Genomic DNA, 26,852 nt, shown 5'->3' on the forward strand with positions numbered 1-26,852 from the left:
TCACTCAGCTCCTGAGTGCAAAGCAAAATCCAGAGACCAAAACTTCAGCACGGGCAGCAGTCACTGCAATGGCTCCGTCCCACACACTGTGCTGAAGCAGCATCCCACAGCACCCCACAGCATCCCACAGCACCCTATAGCATCCCAAAGCACCCCACAGGATCCCACAGCACCCCACAGCATCCACAGGATCCCACAGCACCCCAAGGGATCCCACAGCACCCCAAGGGATCCCACAGCATCCCAGAAAAGCCTGTGGCTGGGCATGAGGCACATCAGCAGGGAAGTGGGGTTCTGGCCAAGCTCCAAAATCCTGATGAGGGAGCAGCTTTGATGCAGGTCAGCTCCTTTCCCATTATTCCCATTATCATTCCCATTATTTCTATACCATTTCCTGTATCCTGAATAACCTGGGTAGACCCACAAAGGCACAGGGAGTGGTGTTATCCCAGCCTGGATAGAATTTCCCATGCACATCTGTGCAGGGATGTTCTCTCAGTGTCGCACCCCAGCAGGGACCCTCGTGCTCCCTCCTGCCATCAGCACCAGCTCGTGTCCCATGGGATTTTTATTTGGACTGAACTCAGGAGAGCCAGCACACACGGCCTGAACCTCCCCTCAAATCAAACTGCCTTTGCCACAGAGCTGAGGGGACCTGACGGGAGCTAACTGGGAGATCTCTCCATTCAGCAATCAGAGAAAACACCACCTGAACAGAAAGTGCATTGATTTTTAAGGGAGCAAGAAATCTGAAGGGGAAAAAATAAACTTAAGTTCATTAGGTTACATTCTACTGAATGCACCTTCCTTGCCTCCCATTTACACAACAGTAAATAAAAGCAGCAGAAGTAAAAAGTTGGCATCAAAGTGGCCACCGACAGCTGTCACAAAATTCCCTCAAACCCCCAGAGTAAGGACCAGAGTCATTGTCCCCTGTTCACACCTGCAAGGACCCCCAGAGTACATGCAACAGCAAATAAAAGCAGAAGTAAAACAAAGTGTTGGCATCAAAGTGATGAGCAAGAGCTGTCACAAAATCCCCCCAAACCCCCTGAGTTAGGAGCGGTGTCATTGTCCCTGTCCACACCTGCAAGGACCCCCAGAGCTGCCACAACCCCTCAGCCCAACTCAATCCCTGCATCCCATCCCCATCCCTGTGATCCTGCCCCGCACTGCCACACCTGCTGTGCCCCCTCCAGAGCCAGCAGGGACCCCCAGACCCCCCCAGCATCCCCAGAGCCCCCTGCCCACGGGCACAGGCCATTCCCAGCCCACCCACCCACCCGTGCTCAGCCCCTCCTCAGGGCAGCCCCGGGTGCCCCAGCCTGGCACGGGCGGCTCCTACCTGTGCTGGTGCGGAGCCCTGCCCTTGGCACGGCCGTGCCCGCCCGGCTCTGCCCTTGTGCCACCTCCGGGCACCGCAGCCCGTGCCTGGAGCGCTGCAGGCGCCTGGCTCGGGTTTCAAGCGCGCTTCGATCGCCACTAAATCAGCGCTCATCAGCAGCCTCCGGAGCGGAGCCGGGCACGAACCGGTGCCCGGGGCTCAGCAGGGTCCCAAAGAGCGCCGGGCTTTGTCACGCGGGGCAGGGGTGGCATGCCAGCTGGCAGGGGTGGCACCGGAGCGGCCACCTTGGGCCAAGAGCAGGCGCTGGGTGCACCTGGCGGCAGCTCTCAGTGACAGGGGAGATGGGGGAGTGGGGCTGGGGGCTGAAAATTCACTGTAATTTCATAAAGGGGCACTGGGTATACCTGGCAGCAGGTCTCAGTGACAGGGGAGAGAGGGAATGGGGCTGGACATGGAGAATTCCCTGTATAACTTCATAAAAGGACACTGGATGCACATGACGGGGAGATAGGGAATGGGGCAGCTTTCCGGGCTGGGCACAGAGAATTCCCTGTGTAACTTCATAAAGGGGCACTGGGTGCTCACACCTGACAGAGGAGATGGGGAAATGGGGCTGGGTGCTGAAAATTCACCGTAATTTCATAAAAGGGGCACTGGATGTACCTGGCAGCAGCTCTCAGTGACAGGGGACACGGGAATGGGGCTGCTTCAAAGGTTGGGCATAGAGAATTCCCTGTGTAACTTCATAAAAGGGCACTGGGTGCCCACACCTGGCAGCAGCTCTCAGTGCCAGGGGACAGGGGGAATGGGGCAGCATCGAAGGCTGGGTGCAGAGAATTCCCTGTGTAACTTCATAAAGGCACTGACAGCAGCTCTCAGTGACAGGGGACACAGGGAACATGGCTGGACGTGGAAAATTCCCCGTGTAACTTCAAGAAGAGGCACTGAGGTGCTGGTGGAGGGCTGGGAAGGGCACAGGGGCTCTGCTCCAGGTATGGAGGTGCCCAGGGAGCTGCTGTGGCATCAGTTGATGTTTCAGCGTGCTGCCCTGAGCACACCAGGCAGATTGCAGGTTTTGGAGGGCCTGGCCGTGGCTGCAGCATTCCAGCATTTCATAACACTGCATCAAACCAGCTGCCCCCAAAGCCTGGCATATGCTCTGCTAATGCCACATTTTAGGATCAGTCCATAAACCATCAGAGCAAGGATTAGTGGGAGCTGTCTCTCCTCAAGGGCTCTGCTCTGCAGGCTGGCTCCTGGCACAGGGACCCACACAGGGCTCAGACCACCCCCAACCCTCAGTTCTGACCCCCCAAATTCCCAATTCTTACCCTCAGATGCTCTTGGGGCTCCCCTCAGCCCCGCTGCCACAGGCTGAAGGGCACTGGGACATCCTGCAGCCTCCGGGGAGGACAGGGAGCATCCCGCGGTGCCGCTGTCCTCTCCTTTGCAAATCAAGATCATTAACGCCGCATGCAGGGCTGCCTGTCCCCTGAATCAGCAGATCCCAGCCCCGCTCAGGACGGCAAAACCCGGCTGAAGGAGACACCATGGAGGGGAAAATGCTGCCTCTCTGCCTGGCTGCTCGAGGAAACAAAACCTGGGCAGTGCCACCTGCTCCCAGCCCAGCAGGGAGGGAGACATTCCATCCCTGGGTTTGGCCCTAGGTGTGAGCACAGAGAGGAGGAGGAAGGACTGAGCTCCATGGTTCACCCCCCAAACATCCCCAGGATCTCTGCTGGATGAAGAGAACCTGACAAGATCACAGCATCCTTCAGGATTCTTGTGGTCAGCACAAAGGTTTGGGCAGGGCCAGGTCTCACAGGGCTGCTGTGTGATGCAATAAAATAAAATAAAATAAAATAAAATAAAATAAAATAAAATAAAATAAAATAAAATAAAATAAAATAAAATAAAATAAAATAAAATACTAAATATAATTACATATTAATTTAAGATATATGATATATAAAAATAATAATAAAATTTAAAAATATAAAATAAAATGAAATAATAAAATAAAATACTAAATATAATTATATATTAATTTAATATATATTATATATAAATAATAATAAAATTTTAAACTAGAAAAATAAAATAAAATTTAAAAAATAAAATAAAATAAAATAAAATAAAATAAAATAAAATAAAATAAAATAAAAATAAAATAAAATAAAAATAAATAAAGCACACAGAACCAGGTGATGCCCAAGGATCACCTCATGCTCCCCTCGCTGTTCGCTGAAGCTGCCACAGGGAAATTCCCATAAAATGTGATTTTCCACAAGTGCAGGATCCAGAACGAGACCCAGGCCAGCTCCTGGGCCCCTCCAGCCCCACTGCAGGCACAGACAGCAGGGTCAGCAGCAATGCCACTGGACACACAACACCCCAAGCACGGGCACAAACACCACGGGATGGCACTGCCAACCCCTTCCCACACCCACGTGTTCCCCTGGCAAAGGTGAGGAGCCACCACGAGCACTTACAGTGATGAGCAGGGTTCCAGCAGAGTGGGAAAGTTCTTCCCTCCCAGCTCCCCTCACTCCCACATCTGCATCAGGAGCTTTTCAGGGCAGAAATTGGCTTTTAAGTGAATTTGTGGAGAGTTGCTGGCTAACAGGAGAGCTCCAGCTTAAGCTAGAGCTCTCAAAGGCTCCTCTATTACAAGGCAAATTAAATATTTGATAGTGCTAAGCAAGTGACATTTGCAGTCTGGTCACGCCAGGGGTATCAGATAGAGACATTTGCAATGGGATCTGTTTAAATCCATGTAGTGCTTTGGATGTGTCCATCAAAACAAGCCCAGAGCTTTATTAAAATCAATGTTATCAAACACCCTGCTGGGGGAGGCTCTGGAGCCCACGTGGTGGGGCTGGGGGCAGCTGAGTCCTGCTGAGCTCTGAGGCTGCAGTGAAGCTGTGGAAGAGAATTTTCTTTAAAATTAAAGAGTAGCAAGAGACTTATCCCTACCTGCAGCAGAAAAAAGGGAAAGCATTGACCCAGCCCCATCTGGAACCTGTTTTCAATCAGATCTCTTCTATATGAGAGATTTCTGATACCTGATATCAGATCAGACACGCTTCCATCCCAGATCCACACATCCAGAAACTTCCATGAAGTTGTTCAGTGTGACAAATGACAATTCCCTTCCCCACCTCAGCAAGGAAACACATTTTGTCCAAGTACAACAACACTACTTCCATCACCTTCCCTAAAAAGAAAAGGGCTCGGAAACATAAAGGCTGAAAAGGATTTTCTGCATCTGTCACAGGAGATGTGACAAAGTGACACAAAGTGACACAGTGACACTTGTTGACAGTGGACGCCCTTCACGGGCAGATTTGGGGAAGATTTCCTTACCAGCACATGGCTCAGTCCCATCAGCTGTGGTGGCAGGAGGCTCCTGAGCCCCAGGACAGCCCTGGCTCTGCCCTTGGGAACCCCCCAGACACCCCAAATTGGCTGAGGGGCCACCCCAGTGCCACCCCCTCTGCCCCAATTCCATGGCATTTGTCACTCCCAAACCTCCCAGCTGCTGGGAAAAGTTTGCAAAAAGCATCTGGAGCTGAAAGGCAGATGACAAGTTAAAAAAACCCAAAACCTAATTTATTGTTTTCTCAGAATTTAGAGTGGGAGGAAGGAAAATGGGACGACCCATGATTTTTTAATGCCTGCAGTTGGCAGCTCCATATTTAATGTGACAGCATCCCTTTAAGAAAAATATGTTCATACACAAGAAAGAAAATAAATTGGCAAAGCAATTTGCTTTCAAGCCAGGCTGACAATTCCCCACTCCAATGTTTTGCTGCAGCCTTTGGGTGAGCTGCAGTGGCCAGCACTCCATGCTGGGCAGGGATCAGAGGTTAAGGATGGGTGGCAAGCCCATCTGGGAGCAGTCATTCATCCCAGAGATGGTGCAAAGAGAGGAATAATTCGTTGTGTGTGAGGTGACAAGGAGACTGTGCTGTCGTGTTAGCACACTGACAACTCCCCAGCGCAAACAGAGCTGCTTGTTACCCACACGATCAAAGGGGCTTCTGCATTTGGGGTAGGAAGGGAGGGAAAAAAGACAGGGAGAAAGGAAAAGAAAAGCTAAATCAAAGCCTTGTTACTGTTTCTTATGAAAGAAACTTGTGAGAAATGCTTTCTGCAGAGCAATTAGTCCCCAGGATCTGAGGCAGGAGCCCAGCAGGACCCAGCAGGACAGACCTGTCTGACAGGGGACAGTACCATGGCACCAGAGCCATCACGGAGAGGCACCAGAACCAGTTAAAACCATCCCTGACTTCTGCATTCCCCTCACTGCGGGCTGGGGTCCCCAGAATGATGCTGCACACCCAGGTCATGACGTCCCTGCTGACAGCCAAGCCCTTAAAGCCCTGAGCTGGGTGATGGTGGTGCCACAAAACCCCTGAGCTGGGTGAGGGTGGTGCCACAAAACCCCTGAGCTGGGTGATGGTGGTGCCACAAAACACCTGAGCTGAGTGATGGTGGTGCCACAAAACCCCTGAGCCCCCCAAGGTGGTGCTGGGGGGTTCCCCAAAAGTGATGGGGGTGCAGGAACTGTGCTGCAGGAGCCTCCAGCCTCAGTTCACACCCTGAAACACTGCCTTGTCTGTGAGCACCAGAGCTGACAGGCAGGGAAATGAAATGGGACAGATGATAATGAATCGCCCACATCCCTCAGCGACTCCTGGATGTGCAGTAATGAAGTTATACACTGCTCACTGGCTAGAGGACAGGGGAAGAGCTTCAGAGCTGAGGTTTAATCAGTTCAGTGACAAGCATGGCCTGGATTTGTTCCCTCCTCTCACCATGGTTTGGTTTCTACACTCCTCTCCCAGCTCCTGCAGCCCCAGGAGTTCCAGCCCTGCTCCTGCAGCCTGGCTGAAGCTGCCCAGCTGCTGCAGTGAGAGAATCCTGGGCTGTGCTGGAGCTCACCAGGGTCAGGAGAGCAGCACGTGTGTCCAATTAGAGTGGGAAACCTCTGCTCCCAGGAGGGCACAGGGCAGCCAGCCCTGGGTGGCAGTGCAGGTGGCAGCTGGAGGATTTATTTAAGGTTATTTAACAAGCTCAGGTGGATCAGAGCTCCTGCTTGAAAGGAATTCCAAAACGGACTCATGATGTTGGGAAGGATGAAGGTTTGACAAGAAAGTCTCACAGATGTGTGTGCTTAGCAGAAAGATTTTTAAATCTGATGATGGAATAGAGATGGAAGCAAGTTTTGATATAGAAGAATTGCTGAGCCAGTCTTACTGGATACCCTTTGCCTTCTTGGTTATTTTAGTTAAGAGAGATTTTTATGACTTAGAGCAAAGGATAAACCCACCCCAAACAAGATGATGTTTTTACCAAGCAGAAAGATAACACAGGCAAACAAGGCAGCAAATGTTGCAAGTAGAAAAAAGGTCTCAGAATTTTCCACTGCAAGAAAACTGGAAAACAACTTCTAGCTTAAACTGTAATGTACTGACTTTGAGTGATTGAAGAAGAGTAACATGAATATGGTAATTTACAGTAGTTATGATAGGCTATAGGTAAAAGTTAAGGTATAGATTAGTTCTACTGTATGAAGATGCTCAGTAAAGAAAAGTATATAATGCATTGTAACCAAAAGAAAAGTATATAATGCAATGTAGCCTAAACTAAAGGGTCTCCAGGCCTGCCTGCAGCTGGAGCTGACAGCGGTATATGCATCCTCCAAAAATTTGAGAGACCCCACGGGAATACCCCATGGCCTGTCCCTTTATTCAAATAAAGGAAAAGGATTCCTCTGCCTCCTTTTGGATAGAAACCTCCGATGTTTGTGGATTAATTTTCCTAATAAAAGGGAGGATTATGCATTAGAGGGAAATCTTTGGTATCAGGCATATCGGGAATTTTTTACCTCTCAAGTACCTCAGCTAATATGGGAAGAGAAAAGGGAAATTGGGATAAAAAGGAGGCTGCATCCTCCATAAATTGGAGACCCCAGGGCAATGCCCCATGGCCTCTTCCTTTATTCAAATAAAGTAAAAGGGTTAGTTCTCCCAACACAGGCAGTGGGAATCAGCCGGGGCAGAAGGGCTGCTGACAGCTCCGTCCGCCGCCGGGCCGTGCCAGGCCCCGAGCGTGTCCCGGCCGGGCACAGCTCCAAGGCACGGCCCTGGAGCGGCCTCGGGGCCTCACCGGGATGCCAGGAGGATCCCCGCAGCCTCCAGCCCCTTGCCAGGGCTCCCGGTTCCCCGGGGCACAGCGGCGGGAGGCTCCGCGCCGCCGGAGCCGGCGAGAGGCGGAGGCGTTACTGTTATGAAAACATGCGAGGGCTGTGTCTGAAAACATTGTGAGGAGCCAGCTCCATAAATAGGCCCTTTATGGCTCTTCCCTGAGCTCAGACAAGCTCTTTCACACACGCTGGGCTCCGGCACGGCGGCTTCAAACAGCGCGGGGATGGGTGGGGGACACCGCGGGGCAGCGGGGAAACTGAGGCATGGAGACCCCCGGTGTGCCCGTGGGAGGACAGACACCAGGACAGTGACACGGGACACTGCAGCTGTCTCCTGCCACCACCACCTCCGCAGCACACGGCCGCGATTAATCAGCGCATTCATCAGGGAGTTGGCATTAATTGAGCAGCTCCTGCGGCCGCGGATGGGCTGTGTGGTGGCAGAGGCTGTGAGGGCAGCAGGAGCTTGTCGCTGCTCTGGGCCACATCCACCGAAGGCGGTGACAATTCGGTTTGTGCCCCCTCAGCGAGCGTCCCCCGGTGTGGGAGCGCTGGTGACTAAAGCAGCGGGTGAACAATCAGTGACTCAGCGCGTAATTTTGCTCATTTCGTGCCTTTTTTTAGCGCGGGGAGGACAGAGCTCGCACCGCGAACCCTCTCCAGGCACCGCCACCGCTCCCTCACCAGGCACCCACCTGGGGCTGGGCACCCTCCTGCAGGCAACACCTGCTTGATGTGATTCTGCCACGGAAAACAGGGAGGAGAGGATGGAAAACACTGCCAAAGGCTTTGGATTGCTCTTCATTCTACTTTTCATTGTTTCCTTTCTGACCTGGGAGAAGGCAAGGGGAGCGCTGCAGCCGCGGGGAGATGGGGAGCCCCGGTGGCACCAGGAGCCTCAGGAGGCCCCGCAGGCCCAGCAGTCTTGGATGCAAATCTTCTCCCTAGCTTAACCCAAACCCTCTCTTAATCAACCTCATCATAGCTCTCTCATATGCCCTTCCAATCTCAATTGCAGCAGCCTTCCTCACACTAGTAGAGCGCAAAATCCTGAGCTACATACGAGGCTGAAAGGGCCCAAACATTGTTGTGTTTGCAAACTCCTACAACCTCTAGCAGACAGTGTGAAACTATTTATCAAAGAGCCTATTCGACCACCAACATCCTCCCCAATCTTATTTATCACAACCACAATACCAACCTTACTCCTATCAATCTCAATCTGAGCCCTACTGCCCCTTCCATTTTCCTTAGCAGACCTTAACCTAGGCCTGCTCTTCCTATTAGGCATGGTGAGCTTAGCAGGGTACTCCATCCTATGATCAGGCTGAGCTTCCAATTCAAAATATTCAGGCCCAGCAGCCCCAGGAGCCCCAGCTGAGCAGCTCACACCGCCCTGGCACTGGCCTGGCAGCAGCCTTGATCAAAAGCAAAGCACTGAGCTCTTGTTTTGGAGATAAGTGATGTCTGCAAACACCGGGTCTGGCTGGAATTGAGGAGATCTTGGAGCTGGAATTGTGCTGAGCACCCTGGGCTGCCAGAGGAGCCTCTGCCTGGACCCACCTGCATCAGCCTGAGCACCAATGGCTGCATCCTGCAGGCAGGGAACTGTCACAGACACATTTTATGAAAAATCCTTTCCTTCTGATTTTTCCTCCTGAGAAGCTGAGAGGCCTCAGGAACAAAATGTAAACAATGATTATCTGCTGCTGTGGAATGCAACAGGTCCATCTGTGATTGGTCTCATGTGGTTGTTTCTAATTAATGGCCAATCACAGTGAGCTTGGACTCTCTGTCTGAGCCACAAGCCTTTGTTATCATTCTTTCTTTTTCTATTCTTAGCTAGCCTTCTGATGAAATCCTTTCTTCTATTCTTTTAGTATAGTTTTAATATAATATATATCATAAAATAATAAATCAAACCTTCTAAAACATGGAGTCAGATCCTCATCTCTTCCCTTATCCTAAGACCCCTGTGAAAACAGTCACAGGGGACAGCAGCAGGGATGTGCCAGCAGTTCCCTCTCATCCTTACAGACAGGGCAGCCACAGCACAGCAGGTGTATGAGTGCAGAAACCCGAGTTGTGAGAGCGGTTCCAGCCTTGTGTTGGTGTGTCTGCACCTGCAGGTGATCCATGCAGGAGTACAGAATGAGGTCAATGTCCTTGGCACTGCCACCACACCTGGATGGATCCCCCTCATCCAGGGGAGCCACTCACAGTTCCCCTGTGCTAGGGTGAGGTTGTGATGCTTGTATCCCCATCCATGTGTTCTGTTATGCTGGATATCATGTTCTGTGCCTTCAAGTCTGGCTCTCAAGAGTGCATGTTTTGTTTGGGTTCTCTTAGCAGCCTGGTGGGACACACAGACATGGCAGTACATGGTGCTGCTTTTGCTTTTTGCTTGGCTTTTTGCTTTGCTCTTGCTTCTGCTTTGCTCTTGCTTTTTGCTTCTGCTCATTAGGTAGTTTGGCTATGCAGTCCTAATTTTTCCTGGACTGTTTTGCTTTCCCTTTTTTTTGGACCTACTTGAACCTGCTTTGGCCTGGGACCTGGGAAACACCAAGAGTTTGCACCTTGTGGCTGCAGCAGCTGCCCCAGCACCCCAGGGACTGATAACAGAGTGACCACCCCTAGGAGAGACTTTCTGAATTTGTCATCTTTTTCAGAGTGGTGTTATCTGGTATTGTTCATTTTGTGTGCTGGGGGTGCTTTGCCTGTTAAATAAACAGGTTCTTTCCACTTCTCTCCAAGGAATCCTTCCCAACTCGGTTGTGGGGAGAAGCCGAGTGGGTTTGCTTTCTGGAGAGGCCCCTTTGGGCGTTTTCACCCAGATTTGCCCTAAACCAGGACATCTCCTCATTCCATCCCTTGTGCAGGGATCTGTGCAATCACACAGTGCCAGCCATGCCCATCTCACAGGGCACCTGCAAAATGTCACCCAGTGCCACCAAACCCTCTGATGGGGACAGCGACACAGTCCCAAAGCAGCCCCAGCCACCGGAGGACAGCGAATTGTCACCTCCTTAAAGCAGCTTTGTCTTTGCTTTCTCTTTAATGATTTCCCAGCTGCTTCCCCATTTCAGCCGATAATGGGACTTCACTCCCTATCTGGGTCTGAGAGGCGCTTGCCTTGTTCAGGCTGGAGAAAATCAATTCCCCTCTCACTCAAGTCTTTGCAAGACAGATGAACTGAAGATCGTGCCTGCCTGAGCAAAATATTTATTCAGTCTGGGAACAGATTTACTTTTGAACCTTCTATAAATACAGCTGAGGGCCCCCATTTAATCCCTCACCAGAAGACCTAATTTTATTTGTTTTATGTTTTGAAGAATTCTCCCTTTTCCAAGGCCTTGTCAGCAGGTGAGGAGAGGCAGGATTGTTGGCACCCAGCTTGGCAGTGCCTGATCCCACTGCAGGAGGGGGTTTGGGGGTGACAGGGTCAGTAGGGTCTGGGTTCTGCAGGATTTCCTACTCTCTGTTACTGATTTACACCCATCAAAGCCCTGCTGGAGCCAGGGCAGGCAGGGAGAGGCCAAATCCCTCACAGAGGCTCTTTGTGACCCTGCCCATCCCTGTGCTGGGGGCAGAGCAGCTCAGCAGGGCCATTCACAAACCCTCTGCAGCCCCTCAAGACCTGAGCCCACCTTCCACAGACGCAGCAGAGACCCTGCCTGGCCCCACAGCATCTCACCACCCTGATTCTCCAAGGATTCTGCATCCTCTGTCACGCCAGAGCCACTGGGGCTGCACAGGGGTTGGATTCCCATCCCTGGAGGGAGAAGGAAAAGCTCCTGGGGGTGGGTGGGCAGTGGGAGCAGCTCCCAGGGCTCTCAGGGCACCCTGCCACCTGCCAGCATCTCTGCCACACACCACTGTGCCCTTGCCAGAGGGTTTGCCCAAGCCCTTAGGAGGAGAAGTGCTCCCAAGGACAAACTGAGAAGCTTTCCCAGCAGATGCCAAGAGCTAGCCGGTGCTGGAGATGATTTTCTGCCACCAGAACCCACCTTGGCACTGCCCTGCGAGGGTCCAGAGCCCTGTGCCCGTGAGAGCAGCACTGGCACTGCAGCAGGGCTGGCACAGGCCAGCAGTGGAGGTGCAGGTGGCTGCCAGGTGTCTCTAAATCCCTTTGTCTCATCCCTGCATTGGTCAGTGCCCACCCTGCCCAGGGATTCTGGCACTGATTGTGCCTTCCATGAAGCACACAGGTCATCATCTCCCTCCACATCTGGCCAGGAAGGTGAGATTCAGGTGTGAGCCCTGCAGTGCCAGCCCCAGGTCCCTCCCTGAGCTCTGCAGCAGCTCCTGGCCTGGAGTGAGACCCAGCCTGGACAGACCCAGCCAGGACAGACCCAGCCTGGACAGGGGAATTGTTGTTTTCCCATCTGGCTTATCCCCAGCCCCTGGGAGATTCCTCCAAAGGCACAGCATGCTCTGCACCACAACTGGCTCGCTTATTTGACACATTTATTGAATTGTTATTACACCTGCTGGCTAATTACCCCCTCTGGAAACCAGAGGGAACAGAAATTTGACATCAGCCTGTGCAAACCTGCAGCACTACAGATGCTGGCCAGGTCTGGGGGGCTTGGGAGAAGTTGGGGACTGGGAACATGGCTCTGTGGAAGTGTTCCTCACTGCCCCACAGTCCAGCTGCTGTTGGCTAATTACACCTGTTGGCTAATTACTTCCTCTGGAAACCAGAGGGCACAAAAATTTGACATTGACCTGTGCAAACCTGCAGCACTACAGATGCTGGGCAGGTCTGGGGGGCTCAGTGGGGATTGGGAAAAGTTTGGAACTGCTCTGTGGGAGTGTTTCCCCTTTCCCCACCAGTCCAGCTGCCCCATTTCCCAGCCAGATGGGCAGTGGGGAGCCCAGGATTGATGGAGAACCCCCTGCATCCCACGCCTGGGATGCCAGCACTGCCCTGGCTGAGCGCAGATTAATCTGGGAGAGCTTTAATCCTCTAAAACCCTTTCGTAACAGCCCTCAAAAATAAGCCTGGAGAGTTCCTAATACTTCTTGAAAATTTGGAGAGGGGATATTTATAGGCCCTGGCTTTGGATGAGAGGAAGCACACCCAGCTCTGGCTGGGAGGGCTCTGAGGTGCAGAACCTGCCCCAGCCCAGCTCTGTGCCACTCCCATCTCCTGCTGGCTCCATAACAGGCTGCCCTTGTTTGGGATTTTTATGATTTTTTTTTTTCCTACGAGCGTTTGAGGCTCCTCAGAAGAGCACAGAGAGGCTCTGTGCCTCCAGCCCTTCAAAGGAACGCGGAGCAGCAGCGCTTCCGACCAACACAAACAGCACTGACGCCCCCTGGGCACCTGGCTGGGGAAACCACACAAACTGACAGAGAAAGTTCAGAAAAAAAACCCTGAATGGGGCAGAAGTTACCCACATCACAAAAAAACAGGAGGTTTGGGTCGTTCCCTGCTGGTTTCCACCACTGACATCTCTGCCACATTGTCCTGGTCCTGGCAGGGACATCCAGGGCAGCAAACCACACAAACTGACAGAGAAAAGTCAGAAAAAAAACCCCTAAAATGTGGCAGAAGTTATCCACACCCACAAAAAACAGGGGGTTTGGGTCATTCCCTGCTGGTTTCCACCAGTGGTGGACACTGGCATCTCTGCCACATTGTCCTGGCAGGGATCTCCAGGGCAGCAAACCACACAAACTGACAGAGAAAATTCAGAAAAAAACCCTAAAATTAGGCAGAAGTTACCCACATCCACAAAAACCAGGAGGTTTGGGTCATTCCCTGCTGGTTTCCACCATTGGCATCTCTGCCACATTGTCCTGGTCCTGGCAGGGACATCCAGGGCAGCACAAGAGCCAAGTGGCAGCTGGCAAGAGGCAAATCATTGGTTGCACATCTCTCTTGCTTCAACGGATAAAGGGAAAAATATCCTCCAGAAAACCCTCTTAGCCCTTTGCGACGTGGTTTTACGGAGATGTCACCAAAGATGCCCCCAGAGCAAAATTCTGCAGTTCCAAGGCAGCAGAGCTCTCAGAGAACTGGGGGTGACAGGAAGATGAGAACCCCCCATGATCTTAAACAGGCAAAACCCACCCCACATTCAGCAATTCCTGCTGCAGGGGCCAAATGTCAGAGCAGAAATGCTCAAACTGGACACAGAGTGGCACAGCCTGATCCCCAACAGAGCCCCCAGCTCATTCCTGACTGGGAGTGAGCAGAGCTGGCCCAGAGTTGGGCCAGAGGAACCCAAAACTTCACCAAAAGAAGCATCAAGGATGTTCAGCTCCCTCAGCACCCTGAGCCCAGCAAGGTCCAGCAGCTGCAGCAGCTCCTGGCTCCAGGCAGACCCAGCTTCACCTCAAAATGTTTCCTTTGCAATTTCCCAGTGATCTTCCTTATCAACTAATTAAAAAATTTCCATAATTAGGCCAGGGAAAATCACGACTCAGGAGCGTTCCCATTTCAAAGCAGCACAGATCTGTTCTGTATCAAGGGCTGGGAGCTCTCACCAGAGCCAGGTTCCTCCAGAAACCTCCCCCAAGACCAGGATTCCTCCTGAGCCCACCCCTGCAGGGCCCCAAGCCCACCAGCAGCCCCTCTGCCAGGAATTCATGCTGGGGAAAGGCTGTTTACATTGCAGGGGGAAAAGTGATGGGGTTTCTATAAAATAAAACAATAAAGGGCCCTCTGACAGCGAGGGATTCTCTGTGCCTTCAGCCCCTGTGGAGTCAGGAGTGCTTGGGGATCATGCAGAGCAAAATTCTCCCTGTGCCCACAGCCTGGTGCCATGGCCAGGGCATCCTGATGCCTCTGAAATGCCAACACCTGCACCAGGGAACCTCCCAAGGGAGATGGGGCATCCCCTGCTCACGGAGCAGCTCATGGCTCCTAAATCTGCAGGTTCCCTTTGGCAAGTAAATTGTAATTCTAAGAGAAATGGAGCAGTTACAGCTGGAGCATCCCCTGCTCACAGAATGGCTCATGGCTCCTAAATCTGCAAGTTCCCTTTGCAAATAAATTATATTTCTAAGAAGGATGGAGCAGTTGTTACATCTGGGGCATCCTCTGCTCACAGAATGGCTCCTAAATCTGCAAGTTCCCTTTGGCAAGTAAATTGTACTTCTAAGAGAAATAGAACAGTTGTTACATCTGGGGCATCCCCTGCTCACAGAGCAGCTCATGGTTCCTAAATCTGCAAGTTCCCTTTGGCTAGTAAATTATATTTCTAAGAGAAATTGAGCAGTTTTTACAGCTGGGGCATCCCCTGCTCACAGAATGGCTGCTCAATCTGCAGGTTCCCTTTACAAATAAATTGTATTTCTAAGAGAAATGGAGCAGTTACAGCTGGGGCATCTCCTGCTCACAGAGCAGCTCATGGCTCCTAAATCTGCAGGTTCCCTTTGCAAGTAAATTATATTTCTATGAGAAATAGAACAGTTTTTACAGCTGGGGCATCCCCTGCTCACAGAATGGCTCCTCAATCTGCAGGTTCCCTTTGATGACTGGCGAGTAAATTGTTGTATTTGCAAGAGAAATGGAGCAGTTGTTAGGGTGCAGCTGCAGCCTGGGTTTCCTTGAGAGCACGCACATAATTCCTGACAGGGGCTTTCTGACACAGAAATTATGGAGCTATTTTGGAGGCAATCTCAGAACATCATACTAAGAAACAGCCTTTGTACATCACAATATCGTTGCTAAATTGACAAATAGACCCTCATGGGTTTCATTATTCTGCTCTGGGAGCACATTTTTGCATTTTTATCATCCCTAGAAATGATTAAAGAGCTGCAGAATCGAGGGCTCTGGCTTTGGAACACTCAAACTCCAGTCCTGACTGAGCTGAGGAGAAGCAGTTGGAAGGGCTGCAGGGCTCGGAAAGGAAATTTTTGCCCTTTTAATGTGTAAATCTGGCACGTTTTGGAGACTGTCTGGTGCTTCCACAGCAGGTTTGGGAATTCACCAGTGTAAAAGGATGTGACGTATCCAGTGCTGGGTTGGCAACATCCCTGCAAGGGTTCAGTCAATAGCAAACCTGGGCTGCAGACACTTTACCTAGTTCAGGATGGATCCCTACTCTGTCTTAACTCCTAGAAACACATTGATCTCCCCAGGAACATTAGATAAAAGCCAAACTGGAGGGAGATCCCCAGAAATACAACAAATAAGAGCCCAGAGACCAGGGTTCCTTTAGGAGTGATATCTGAGGGGGCTGGGGCGATGCTCAAGGAGTGTTTGTGGAATTTGGGAATTGCTGTAGATGATCACAGCCAGGTGGGCCACAGCATCACTCCAGGCTCTGCACATTGCTGCCAGCCCATGGGGGTGAACAGGAGGCAGGATGAGCTCTGTCCATGTCCCTGTCCCCAGTGGCAACTTTGTCCTGGCACAGCTGGGAATGGTGGGCAGAACATGAACCCCATAAACAGAGCAGAGAACATCAGGCAGGTGGGGAGGGATGGGATGGGATGGGATGGGATGGGATGGGATGGGATGGGATGGGATGGGATGGGATGGGATGGGATGGGATGGGATAGGATGGGATGGGATGGGATGGGATGGGATGGGATGGGATGGGATGGGATGGGATGGGATGGGATGGCATCCAGGACAATGGAACGTCCTCACCTGAGCAGCCAGACCCCAACCCTCACCCAGCATGGCCAGGACATGCAGCCCCTCCACAATCCAGCACTGAAGTCCAAGCCCTGAGGCCAGTGAGCCACCAGCTCCCAGAAATGTTTGTTACTTCTGGGACTATCAAACAGCCTCCCAAATTCTCCATGCAGAGGCTGCTGCTCTGGCAGAGTCAAGCAGCACCTGGGCAGTGAGAGCAGCTGCTCTGAACCCCAGGCAAGGAGGGTGGGAGCTCAGAAATGGGAATTCAGGGGTGGGAGCTCAGGGATGGGAGCTCAGGGATGCCAGCCCAGGGATGCTCAGGGATGCTCAGGAATGCCAGCCCCGGGATGCTCAGGGATGCCAGCCCAGGAATGCCAGCCCAGGGATGCCCAGGGATGCTCAGGGATGCTCAGGAATGCCAGCTCAGGGATGCTCAGGGATGCCCAGGGATGCCAGCCCAGGGATGCTCAGGGATGCCATCCCAAGGATGCTCAGGGATGCCAGCCCAGGAATGCCAGCCCAGGGATGCTCAGAGATGCTCAGGGATGCTCAGGAATGCCAGCCCAGGAATGCCCGCCCAAGAATGCCAGCCCAGGGATGCCAGCCTAGGGATGCCAGCCCAGGGATGTCAGCCTACGGATGCCAGCCTGGGAATGCTCAGGGATGCTCAGAAATGCCAGCCCCGTGATGCCAGCCCAGGAATGCCAGCCCAGGGATGCTCAGAGATGCTCAGGTATGCTCAGGGATGCTGAGGGATGCCAGCCCAGGGATGCCAGCCTAGGGATGCTCAGGGATGCCCAGGGATGCTCAGGAATGCCAGCCCAGGAATGCCAGCCCAGGGATGCTCAGAGATGCTCAGGTATGCTCAGGGATGCTGAGGGATGCCAGCCTAGGGATGCTCAGGGATGCCCAGGGATGCTCAGAGATACTCAGGGATGCTCAGGGATGCTCAGGGATGCCAGCCCAGGGATGCCAGCCCAGGAATGCCAGCCCAGGGATGCTGGTGTACAAGGCTCACAGCAGGAAGGCACAGCCTGCCGTGACGTCAGAGCTCTGCTCACGCAGATCCTGCTCCGAGCATTCACAGGCACAGCCACATCCAGGGGCACAGCAGCCGTTCCCCAGCACGTGGCAGATTACAGAGCCAGCACAAAATCCACAGAGCACGGCATCCTCACCCTGCCCTGAACTCTGCACAGGGCACGAGAGCTTCTGGCTGGCAGAATCCCGCTGGCAGCTACCAAGGGACCAGCACAGCTCCTCCATCCCCACGGAGCCCTCCCACACAAGTGACATTCAGCAAAGCCACTGGGCTGGAAAAACACCTGCAGTCACTTAAAAAAAAGTCAATGGTGGTGGATTTGGATGGTGGTGGCTGAAGGAACTCCCAGCCAGGCTGGCAGCCGGGACAGAGCCTCATTTATCTGCAGGCTGTCACACACACTGCCCATCGGTGCTATTTGCAGACACAAACATCTCCACTCCCCACTCAGACATCCCAGGTGAGCAGGGGGTGAAGCCAATGTGCTGAGCAGGGCAGGGCCAGATCCTGCCTCACATTTTCACCCAAAATTCGTCCCTGTAGGGCAAAAGTGCTGCCACACTTCATGGGACCCACAGACACATCCAGCTGCAGGGCAGCTCCAGCAGCAAGGCTGAATCAACCTGGAAGCCCCAAGAGAGCAACGCCAGGCTCTCGACCCCTCACCCTTCACACAGAACCATCTCCTCTGTTTAAGCAGCACTTTCAAATTTTGCTCTGCAAACAAATCTTGTGCCAAGCTGTTGTTTTGCCACCCGCCCATCCAGCAGGAGCGGCGCTGCCAAGGGCAGGCACGGGCACGTCCCTGTGCGGGATCCGCGGGCTTTGCCCTGGGGCAGAGCAAGCCCCAGCCCTGCCCACCCCGATGCAAACTCCATAAAAGCTTCCAGCATAACTCAGTGCTGCTCCGAGTTAGCAAAGTCTGTTGGAAAAGGCCGGGGGAGAGCCTCAATCCGCTTCTGCCTCCACATTCCTGGGGCAGGGCACCGCGCTGCTCCCACCCGGAGACACGGCCGACAGAAAGAGCTTTTGTACAGCTCTCTGAAGGTCTTTCCGTAAGAGCCAAGAGTGCCGTGGAGGCAGCCAGAGCCTCGGCTCCGTTCCCAGCGCAGCTCTCCCAGCCCGGATCCCAGCAGGGCACGGCTCCGGGGTGTGCTGTGCACGGTGACAGCACGGCCGGGCCCGGAGGGGCCAAGCGCGGCTCCACCGCCCCTGCCCCACCTGGGCAGCACCTCCGGCACCTCCTGGGCCAGCGCTGCCCGTGCCCATGCCCATGCCCATGCCCATGCCCATGCCCATGCCCGTGCCCAGGCGCTGCGGCAGAGCCCGGTGCCCCTCACACCCCACGGTACCGGGGCTACTGGACCAGCCGGGGTTAGCGGGTCCCGCTCGGAGAGGGAACCTCCCTGAAGTTCCGCTCCAGAAGTTCCCGTCCCTCCGGACCCCTCCCGGCCGGGGTCCCGCCGCCCCCGCCCCGTGTCCCGTTACCGCCGGGACGGAGCGCGGGGAGCGGGGCGAGCACCCGGCCCCGACCCCGAATCCCGGGGCCTTTCCAGCGCATCCCCCGCTGCCTCCCACAACTTTCCTGAGCCCGCAACTCCCCGTGCCCACAGCCCGGCCCCGCTGCCGCCCGTACCTGCCCAGCCGCCCGGCTCCGCCGCCGTCTGCAGCATCCTCCCGCCGGCTCCCCGCTCCCGGCGTGCGAGCGAGCTCCAGGAGGAGGAGGAGGAGGAGGAAGAGGAGGAGGAGGAGGAGGAAAGGAGGGGGGGGGATGAAGGCAGCGCGCGCGCCGCCGCGGTCCAACCCCCCCTGGGCGCCGCACGGAGTGGGAGGGGAACGGCGGCGGCGCCGGTGCTGCATCCCCGTGCTACATCCCACAGCTGCATCCCGGTGCTGATTCCCATAGCTGCATCCCGGTGCTGCATCCCGGTGCTGATTCCCATAGCTGCATCCCCGTGCTACATCCCATAGCTGCATCCCGGTGCTGCATGCCAGTTCTGCATCCCATAGCTGCATCTCGGGGCTGCATCCCGGTGCTACATCCCACAGCTGCATCCCGATTCTGCATCCCGGGGCTGATTCCCGCAGCTACATCCCGGTGCTACAGCCCACAGCTGCATCCCACAGCTACATCCCGGTTCTGCATCCCGGGGCCGTATCCTTTGCTGAATCCCTGAGCTGCATCCCGGTGTTACATCCCGGTTCCGCATCCCACAGCATCGCCAGCGCCTCGGGGCCATCCTCCCGTCGCGCACCTCTCGCTCACGGCTGCCCCAGGGTGAGATGGTGGCACAGAGGAGCTCCCCAGGCTCTTTCCGGGGGGTTTGGGGGGTCGCTAAGGTGTGTGTCACAGAGGAGGGTGACACCGCGGGGCTGTGGGGAGGACACCTGAATTTCAGGGTGCTGAGATGCTGTGTGTCACCAGCGCCCCGGAGAATGAGGGGACAGGTGCCAGACCGGCACCCTGAGTGGCACAGACAGCCCGGCCCTGCAGGGAGGTGACATCTCCAGGGAGGTGACATCCCCAGGAAGGTGATATTCCCAGGGAGGTGACATCCCCAGGGCAGTGACATCCCCAAGGATGTGGTATTCCCAGGGAGGTGACATCCCCGGGAAGGTGACATCCCCAGGAAGGTGACAGCCCCAGGGATGTGACAGCCCCAGGGAGGTGACATCCCCAAGGAGGTGACACGCTGTTCTGTGCCGATGGCACAGCCCCTGCTCCGACCCAGGGACAGAACCTCGGCCATGCCCGGCTGCTCCAGGCTGGAGAGGCAGAGCCAGGGGCGGGATGGAGGGAGGGGACGGCCGGAGACGCTCCTGGCTCCTTTGTCATCGCAGAGGTGCCGCCACGCAAAGGCGCCTGTGCTCAGCCTTGTGCTAAGATCAACAATTTTAAGTGCAAAACTCGGAGCTGGGCTGTCGCTGTCATCGTTGTTAAATATTTTAGCAGCTCCCAGAACCTTTCAGCGGGGCCACACAGTGCTGACACAGGAGAGGAGATGGAAAAGCCTCCTGCTGCCCGCCCCGAGGAATTCGCTGTCTAGACACGTTATATAATCACATTTTGCCCTCCTCCAGGACACTTTGCAGAGGTTCTCAAAGCACTTCCCAAAACTGCTAATTGAGCTTTGGGAGGGAGCTGCTCTGGCCCAGAGCCCTGTGCTCCAGCAGGCACCCAGGGGCAGCTGCCTGCTCACTGCTTTTCCATAAAAACACAGAATTGGTGCCAGGATGCAGAGGTGGGATTGGTCAGAGGTTGGAGGATGCAGAAATGAGGGCAGAGCTGCTCCAAACCCCTCCGTGCCTGCAGGAGGCTCCAGAGCCAGCAGCTGCCAGGGAGGAATCCCAGTGTGAGTTACTCCTGGATCTGGAGATCCTGGAACAGCAGCAGCAGATCCCTCCTGTCCACACCAGGAGTCCTTTCCCTGCTGCTGCCAGAGCCAGGTCCCCACTGTGGCACCACTGAGCCTCACCATAAATCACTTTGGGTTTCCAGAGCCCTTGTGCCAAAGCTCAGTGCATTTGTTGGCTGTGCCATCTGATTTTCACAGTGTACGATGGGGTTTTTTTCCTCCCTATAAATAATTACAGGCGCTCTAATGGATCTCAAACTTTGCTGCACCTTGGCTGTCAGGAGCCTGATGATGATGGTGTAGGAACTGAGGCAGGGCTGGGTCTTTTCCACACTTTTTTTTCATTTATTTAACCCTTTCAGCCTCATCCTGATGTAGGAATGTACCCCCTGTTGACAGAGAGACTAAATTATCTTTTATCTCATTTTTATTTGAGCTACAAATTAGAAATTCAAGATGTAAAATTTGAGAAGAAACAGCCGAATACTCCCCTTCCGTGGGGATCAGGAAATGCAGAGATGAGGATCTTAGCTGACCCACAGCTCCCAGAATTCCAGCATTGGGATGCATTTGTGAACTCTGGGTTCTCCCTTCCAAGGGCAGCCCTTCGTCCCTGTTTGTGCCAATCTCATGGTCACCCTCAGATATTTTGGATTGCTGAAGATATCTCCAAAGCTGAAGACAAAACTGTAAATAAAGAGAAGGTCATCTGAAGTGCCACAGGACAGAGCAGCACAGGGCACAGCACATCCAGCCCCTCCATCACGCTGGAGCTGCTCATAAAATTTCTCCCAACCCCATTCTCAGTTCTGTGCAGCAATTTTGAGCATTTGAAGAAGCAGAAATGAGCCTCTGGGGAAACAGGATTGGGTGCTGCCAGGAAGGAGGGAGCTGTGAGGGAATGGGCACTGCCAGGAAGGAACGGGCACTGTCAGGGCAATATTTCCTTTTTCTTCATCTTTCTGGAGCTCAGCAGTTCTGCTTGCAGCAAACAGGGAGTTTTACAATTAGAGCAATGTCCTCCATCCTTTGGCAGCTCTGACATGCCCCCAGACAGGTTTGTAAATCTTCACACAAAGTTGATAATTGTTTCCATGGGCTAAAATGGAAGGCACAAAAGGTGTTTTTGACTCCGTGCCAAGGTCTCTGAGCCCCTTGCAGGGTCTGGAGCCACCCAGGGCAGCCAGAGGAATGTGCTGGGCTCTGACAGGACCCAGTGGGTGCTGCAGGAGGGATCCTCCTTCCCTGGGCTGCTGCGGTTCCACATTTGGGATTGGCAATGTCTCAATGGGGTCATGTCTGTCATGCTTGTCACCTGTAACCCATCCCCTGTGTCACTACAGAGGTGCCACCCCAGTGTCCCTGGCAGTGCCAGCCCCTCCCTGTGTGGGGCCAGGAAGCCTCTGTGGCTCCTCAGCCAAGCTGCTCCAGCAGCTGCCGTGCCCATTCAGCAGCTGTTGAGCTGTAATTGCTCATTGAGTCATAATTTATTTTTTTTTTTCCCCACTGAAAGCAGCGCTGTCAGGGAATTAAAATCTTTTCAAAAGCCCATAAAGATTTCATAAACGTTCCAGAGCCAGAGAAGGGGGGGTTTAGCACCTTCACAGCCAGGATGCAGGGAGGCAATGAGCAGAGCAGCAGTGCAACACTGGGCAGCTGTACCTGCTTACAGGAGCAGCAGCAGCACAGGGGAGCTGAGTGAGCCCAGGTGGACTCCAGGTGGTTCCAATCACCTTGATTGCCATGACAAAGTGCTGATATGGATTGTGGGGTGCTGGGGTGTGACAGCAGCTCCAGAGTCCAGAGAGCACAAAGCTGACATGGGGGGAGTGCAGCTGCACCAGCCCCACATCTTGGCTCTTGTCAGAACTCAGCACATCCCTCTGGGTGTCCAGAGTGACCAAGGACCCCACTGGGGGCTCAGAGACCCTGGCACACAGCCCAGAACACCTGGGGATTTCATTGTGACCCCTGGAGCAAGCTGCCAGCTTTGTATGAGAACCAGAAAGTCACAGAGGTTTGAATAATGTAACAATAAAATTATCACAGGGTGGAAATGGAGATTTTAGGATTTTTGGTATGGGGGTTATGGGGACAAGAGGGAGGAACTTGGGTGTGTACAGCTCTTCTCCTTCTCCTCCTCGTTCTTCTGCTGTGATGGTGGCACTTTTAGATTGGTTTAGAGTAGAAGCTCACTGTCTAACACAGGTGATAGGTATTGGGAATTAAGTGTAAATATTGTACATGTAGCTTTTAGTATAAAAAACTAACACCACCCCAAGAGTTGGGAACAATCACCAGCTTTGTGTGAGGAGTCACAAGCCACAAGAGTTTGAGTAGAATGATAGTGAATTTGTGACAGGGTGAAAATGTAGAATTTTGGGGTTCAAGAGGCAAGATGGAGGAATCTGGGCATGTCCTGTCTTTCCTCTCCTTCTTCTTCTTGCTCTCCATTTTCTGCAGTGATGTTGGCACTTTGGGATTGGTTTAGAGTAGAAGTGCACTGTCTAACACAGGTGATGGGTATTGGGAATTAAGTGTAGATATGTTGTACGCCGTTTGTGGTGTAGAGGGGTGGTCAGAGTGCCTGTGGCTGCCCTGCTGAGCAGACCTCGGCTGGGCAGAAAGAAAATTTTATAGATAAGAATTATAAACAACCTCAAGACCGAAAACTGAAGAGTCCAGACTTGTTCTTCAGTTGCATGGGTCAAAGCAGAGACATCCTGCACATCTCAGGGCAGCAATTAACAACAGCAATTAACTGTTTTTCAACAGTAGCAACCCGAGAGGCTCTCACCTGTTTGTCATCAGCTCAGTTAGCAGTGACCCAGCTCTGGGAAGTTCAACCCCAAACCGGTGTGTGTGAGGGGCACTGACCCCACAAACACCCATGGTTGCTTTTGAGAACACCTCAGGCTCGTCTGAATTCAAAGATTTGCACTCTGGAGCTGCTGTAAACATGGAATAATGCTTTCCAGTGCTGCAGCAATTGCCACATGAGCAGGTGTTTGCAGGTGACAGAGGAGCTGTGTTCCCAAAGCAGCCCCTGCACCAGCCTGGGCACTGCTATTTATAGTGAGAGCTGCCTTTGATGGGCTCTGTGAGCTCTGTGAAATATCTGGGCCAGGCACACGCAGCTCCCACAGCCCCACTCTGCCACAGGATGCTTCTCAAGGAAGGAATGCGGGATGCTGGATGAACCCAGACAGAACCCATGTGCCTTGAGGGATTTAATGGGGAGAAGCTGTGCCCTGAGAGCCTGACAGAGCTGGACTGTGGTTTGCACCCTGGGATCTGCACAGCCACATCAGCAGGGCAATGTTAAGCCTAAAAGAAATCATAATCCTGACCCAAACCCTCACCTTAACCCAAAATCCAATGCTAACCCTAACCTAAACCAAATCCTAATCCTAAAGTTAATTCTAACCCAAAAAATAACTCTAACCCTAGCCCAAACTCTGGCCCTAAACGTAACCATTACCCTAACCCTTACCCTCACTAAACCCTCACCATGATCCCTCACCTTAACCCTAAATTAAATGTTAACCCTAACCCTAAACATTAACCTAATCCTAATCCTAAAGCTAATCCTAACCCTAAAAGTAACCTTAAGTCTAACTCTAACCCTAACCCAACATCTAACCCTAAACCTAACCCTTACCCTCACCCTAACCCTCACCCTGATCCCAAACCCAACCCTCACTTTAACCCTAAATCAAATGCTAGCCCCTAACCCTAAACCTTATCCTAACGTTAACCCTAATGCTAACCCTAACTCTAAATCTAACCCTAACCCAACCTCTAACCCTAACCCTTACCCTCACCCTGATCCCAAACCCAACCCTCACTTTAACCCTAAATCAAATGCTAGCCCCTAACCCTAAACCTTACGCTAATCCTAGTGCTAACCCTAACTCTAACCCTAACCCAACCTCTAAACCTCACCCTAATCTTTACCCTGATCCCAAACCTAACCCTAATCCTCACCCAAACCCCACCCCATGGGCACCACAGCCCCATTCTGTAACTGAGGTGCAGAAACAAGAGCACAAAGGGGTCAGAGCTGAGCTGAGCCCCCATTTGGGCCCCCATGGGTGCAGGAACTCCCCCAGAGCTCCAGAAGTGAAAGAGGGACCCCAGCACTGAGCATCACTTTGAGAGGCACCAATAATTCACTGTCAGGGGAGAGGCTGCTGTTATTTTATGGCCCTTGTTATTTCCTTCCTATTGTAACTTTTAATTAAAATCTTCAGAAGGCCGATAACTGCTCCCTCTGCATAATTGCAGGGAGTGAATTTTATTATATAGGGAAGTGGTTTTAATTTTTCATGGATTTGTTTTTAAGGGAGAGCAACACTTTGGTGGGATCTGTGAGCCCCAGTGACATTATCAAAGAGGAGCAAAGATGGGTTTATTACCTGTTCCCCATAAAACTGTTATTTTAGGGGAGTTTTGTGCTTCCTCCTAATGAGAGATGAATTGCACCAGCTTCATTTGCTGTAGGAGGAAAATTAAAATGAAACTGATAAGAGCCCAGCCTCTAGCTCCTGCCTTACCTCCCAATTATAAATGAAAGCTCACAGGCATTCCAGAGATGGGGCTTGATGTCTACATTAATTATAAATAAATTATCTACACTTAATGTTTAAATGAAATTTCAGATAAAGCTTTATATTTAGAAAAAGTGTTGCATCAGTGCATAAATATTTATATGCAAGGAGTCTGGGTGTGCTGCTGCTGCTGCTTCAGCAGAGCTGGAGCAGGGAGCCTTGCCTGGGTGTTGGGAGGAGGTGGCACTGAGCCCAGCAGAAGGGGGACAGCCCTGGGATAGTTTAGGACAGTCCTAAAGCTGGGGTTTGCTTTATTGGGGTTTTCTTTGCTGGAGTTTGCTTTATTGGGGTTTGCTTTGCTGGGGTTTGCTGTACTGGGGTTTTCTTTATTGGGGTTTGCTGTTCTGGGGTTTGTTTTGCTGGGGTTTGCTTTGCTGGGGTTTGCTTTGCTGGGGTTTGCATTACTGGGGTTTGCTGTACTGGGGTTTGCTGTACTGGGGTTTGCTGTACTGGGGTTTGCTTTATTGGGGTTTGCATTGCTGGGGTTTGCATTGCTGGGGTTTGCTGTACTGGGGTTTGCTTTGCTGGGGGTTGCTGTACTGGGGTTTGCTTTATTGGGGTTTTCTTTATTGGGGTTTGCTTTGCTGGGGTTTGCTGTACTGGGGTTTTCTTTATTGGGGTTTGCTTTGCTGGGGTTTGCTTTGCTGGGGTTTGCATTGCTGGGGTTTGCATTGCTGGGGTTTGCTGTACTGGGGTTTACTGTATTGGGGTTTGCTATTGGGGTTTGCTTTGCTGGGGTTTGCTGTGCTGGGGTTTGCTTTGCTGGGGTTTGCTGTGCTGGGGTTTGCAGAGGGGAGGTGATGGGACACCCTGTGCATGTGTCAGCCTGGTGTTTTCAGAGCAGCAGCCCACAGACAGTGACAGTGACAATCCTCCATGCTCTCATCTTTCTCCACCCTCAGGACCTTTGGCAATGTCCCATAGGACCCCTGAGGTGGCTCCAGGGCTGGGGAGAGCCTCTAATGCAGCCAGAGGGGAGGAGGAGAAACCTGACAGGCCCCAGCTGAAAGCTGTGTGGAAAAACAGTGAAGGAGGGCAAATCCAATGAATGGAAATTGTTCAGCCCCAGTCACTTGTGAGGGAGTCCAGGTGAGTTCCAGGCAGGATCCAGAATCCTGAGGTGGGATATCAGCCCTGGGACACAGAGAGCTGCCTGTCCTGGGATCTGCTTCATGCCATCAGAATCTGGGATGCAGCATCTTTCCAGGGCCAGGAATGCATTTATCTGATTTCTTTGTGACGCCTGAGACAGAGCACCTCTGTCAGGAACAACATCCCTGTCAGGGAGAACATCCTGGCCAGGGCAGACCATCCCAGGCAGGGAGAACATCCCAAGGGAGATGTTCCATTTGCCAAGGGAAATATTCCAGCCAGGAGAACATCCCAGAACATCCCAGGCAGGGAGAACATCCCTGTCAGGGAGAACATCCCTGTCAGGGAGTACATCCCTGTCAGGGAGAACGGGGATCCTGGCCAGGGCAGAGCAGCCCAGCCAAGGAGAACATTCCAAGGGAGATTTCCATTTGCCAAGGAGAACATCCCAAAACATCACAGGCAGGGAGAACATCCCAGAACATCCCAGGCAGGGAGAACATCCCAGGGAAGATGTTCCATTTGCCAAGGGAAATATTCCAGCCAGGAGAACATCCCAGATATCCCAGGCAAGGAGAACATCCCAGCCAAGGA

At 52.8% G+C, this 26,852-nt stretch overlaps 1 protein-coding gene across 1 annotated transcript in view; it reads right to left on the reverse strand.

The window, feature by feature from the left end:
- The window catches only part of ZNF385C (zinc finger protein 385C), a 70,131-nt gene extending 51,038 nt beyond the window's left edge, over window positions 1-19,093 (reverse strand). The window contains 3 exon segments of the mRNA XM_074557366.1: window positions 18,837-18,902; window positions 18,905-18,929; window positions 18,932-19,093. Coding sequence (XP_074413467.1) covers window positions 18,837-18,902; window positions 18,905-18,929; window positions 18,932-19,060 — 220 coding nt within the window. The 5' untranslated portion in view covers window positions 19,061-19,093.
- Between the last annotated feature and the right edge of the window lie 7,759 nt (window positions 19,094-26,852).

Source organism: Zonotrichia albicollis, chromosome 23 (assembly GCF_047830755.1).
Source record: "Zonotrichia albicollis isolate bZonAlb1 chromosome 23, bZonAlb1.hap1, whole genome shotgun sequence".
Lineage (NCBI taxonomy): Eukaryota > Metazoa > Chordata > Aves > Passeriformes > Passerellidae > Zonotrichia > Zonotrichia albicollis.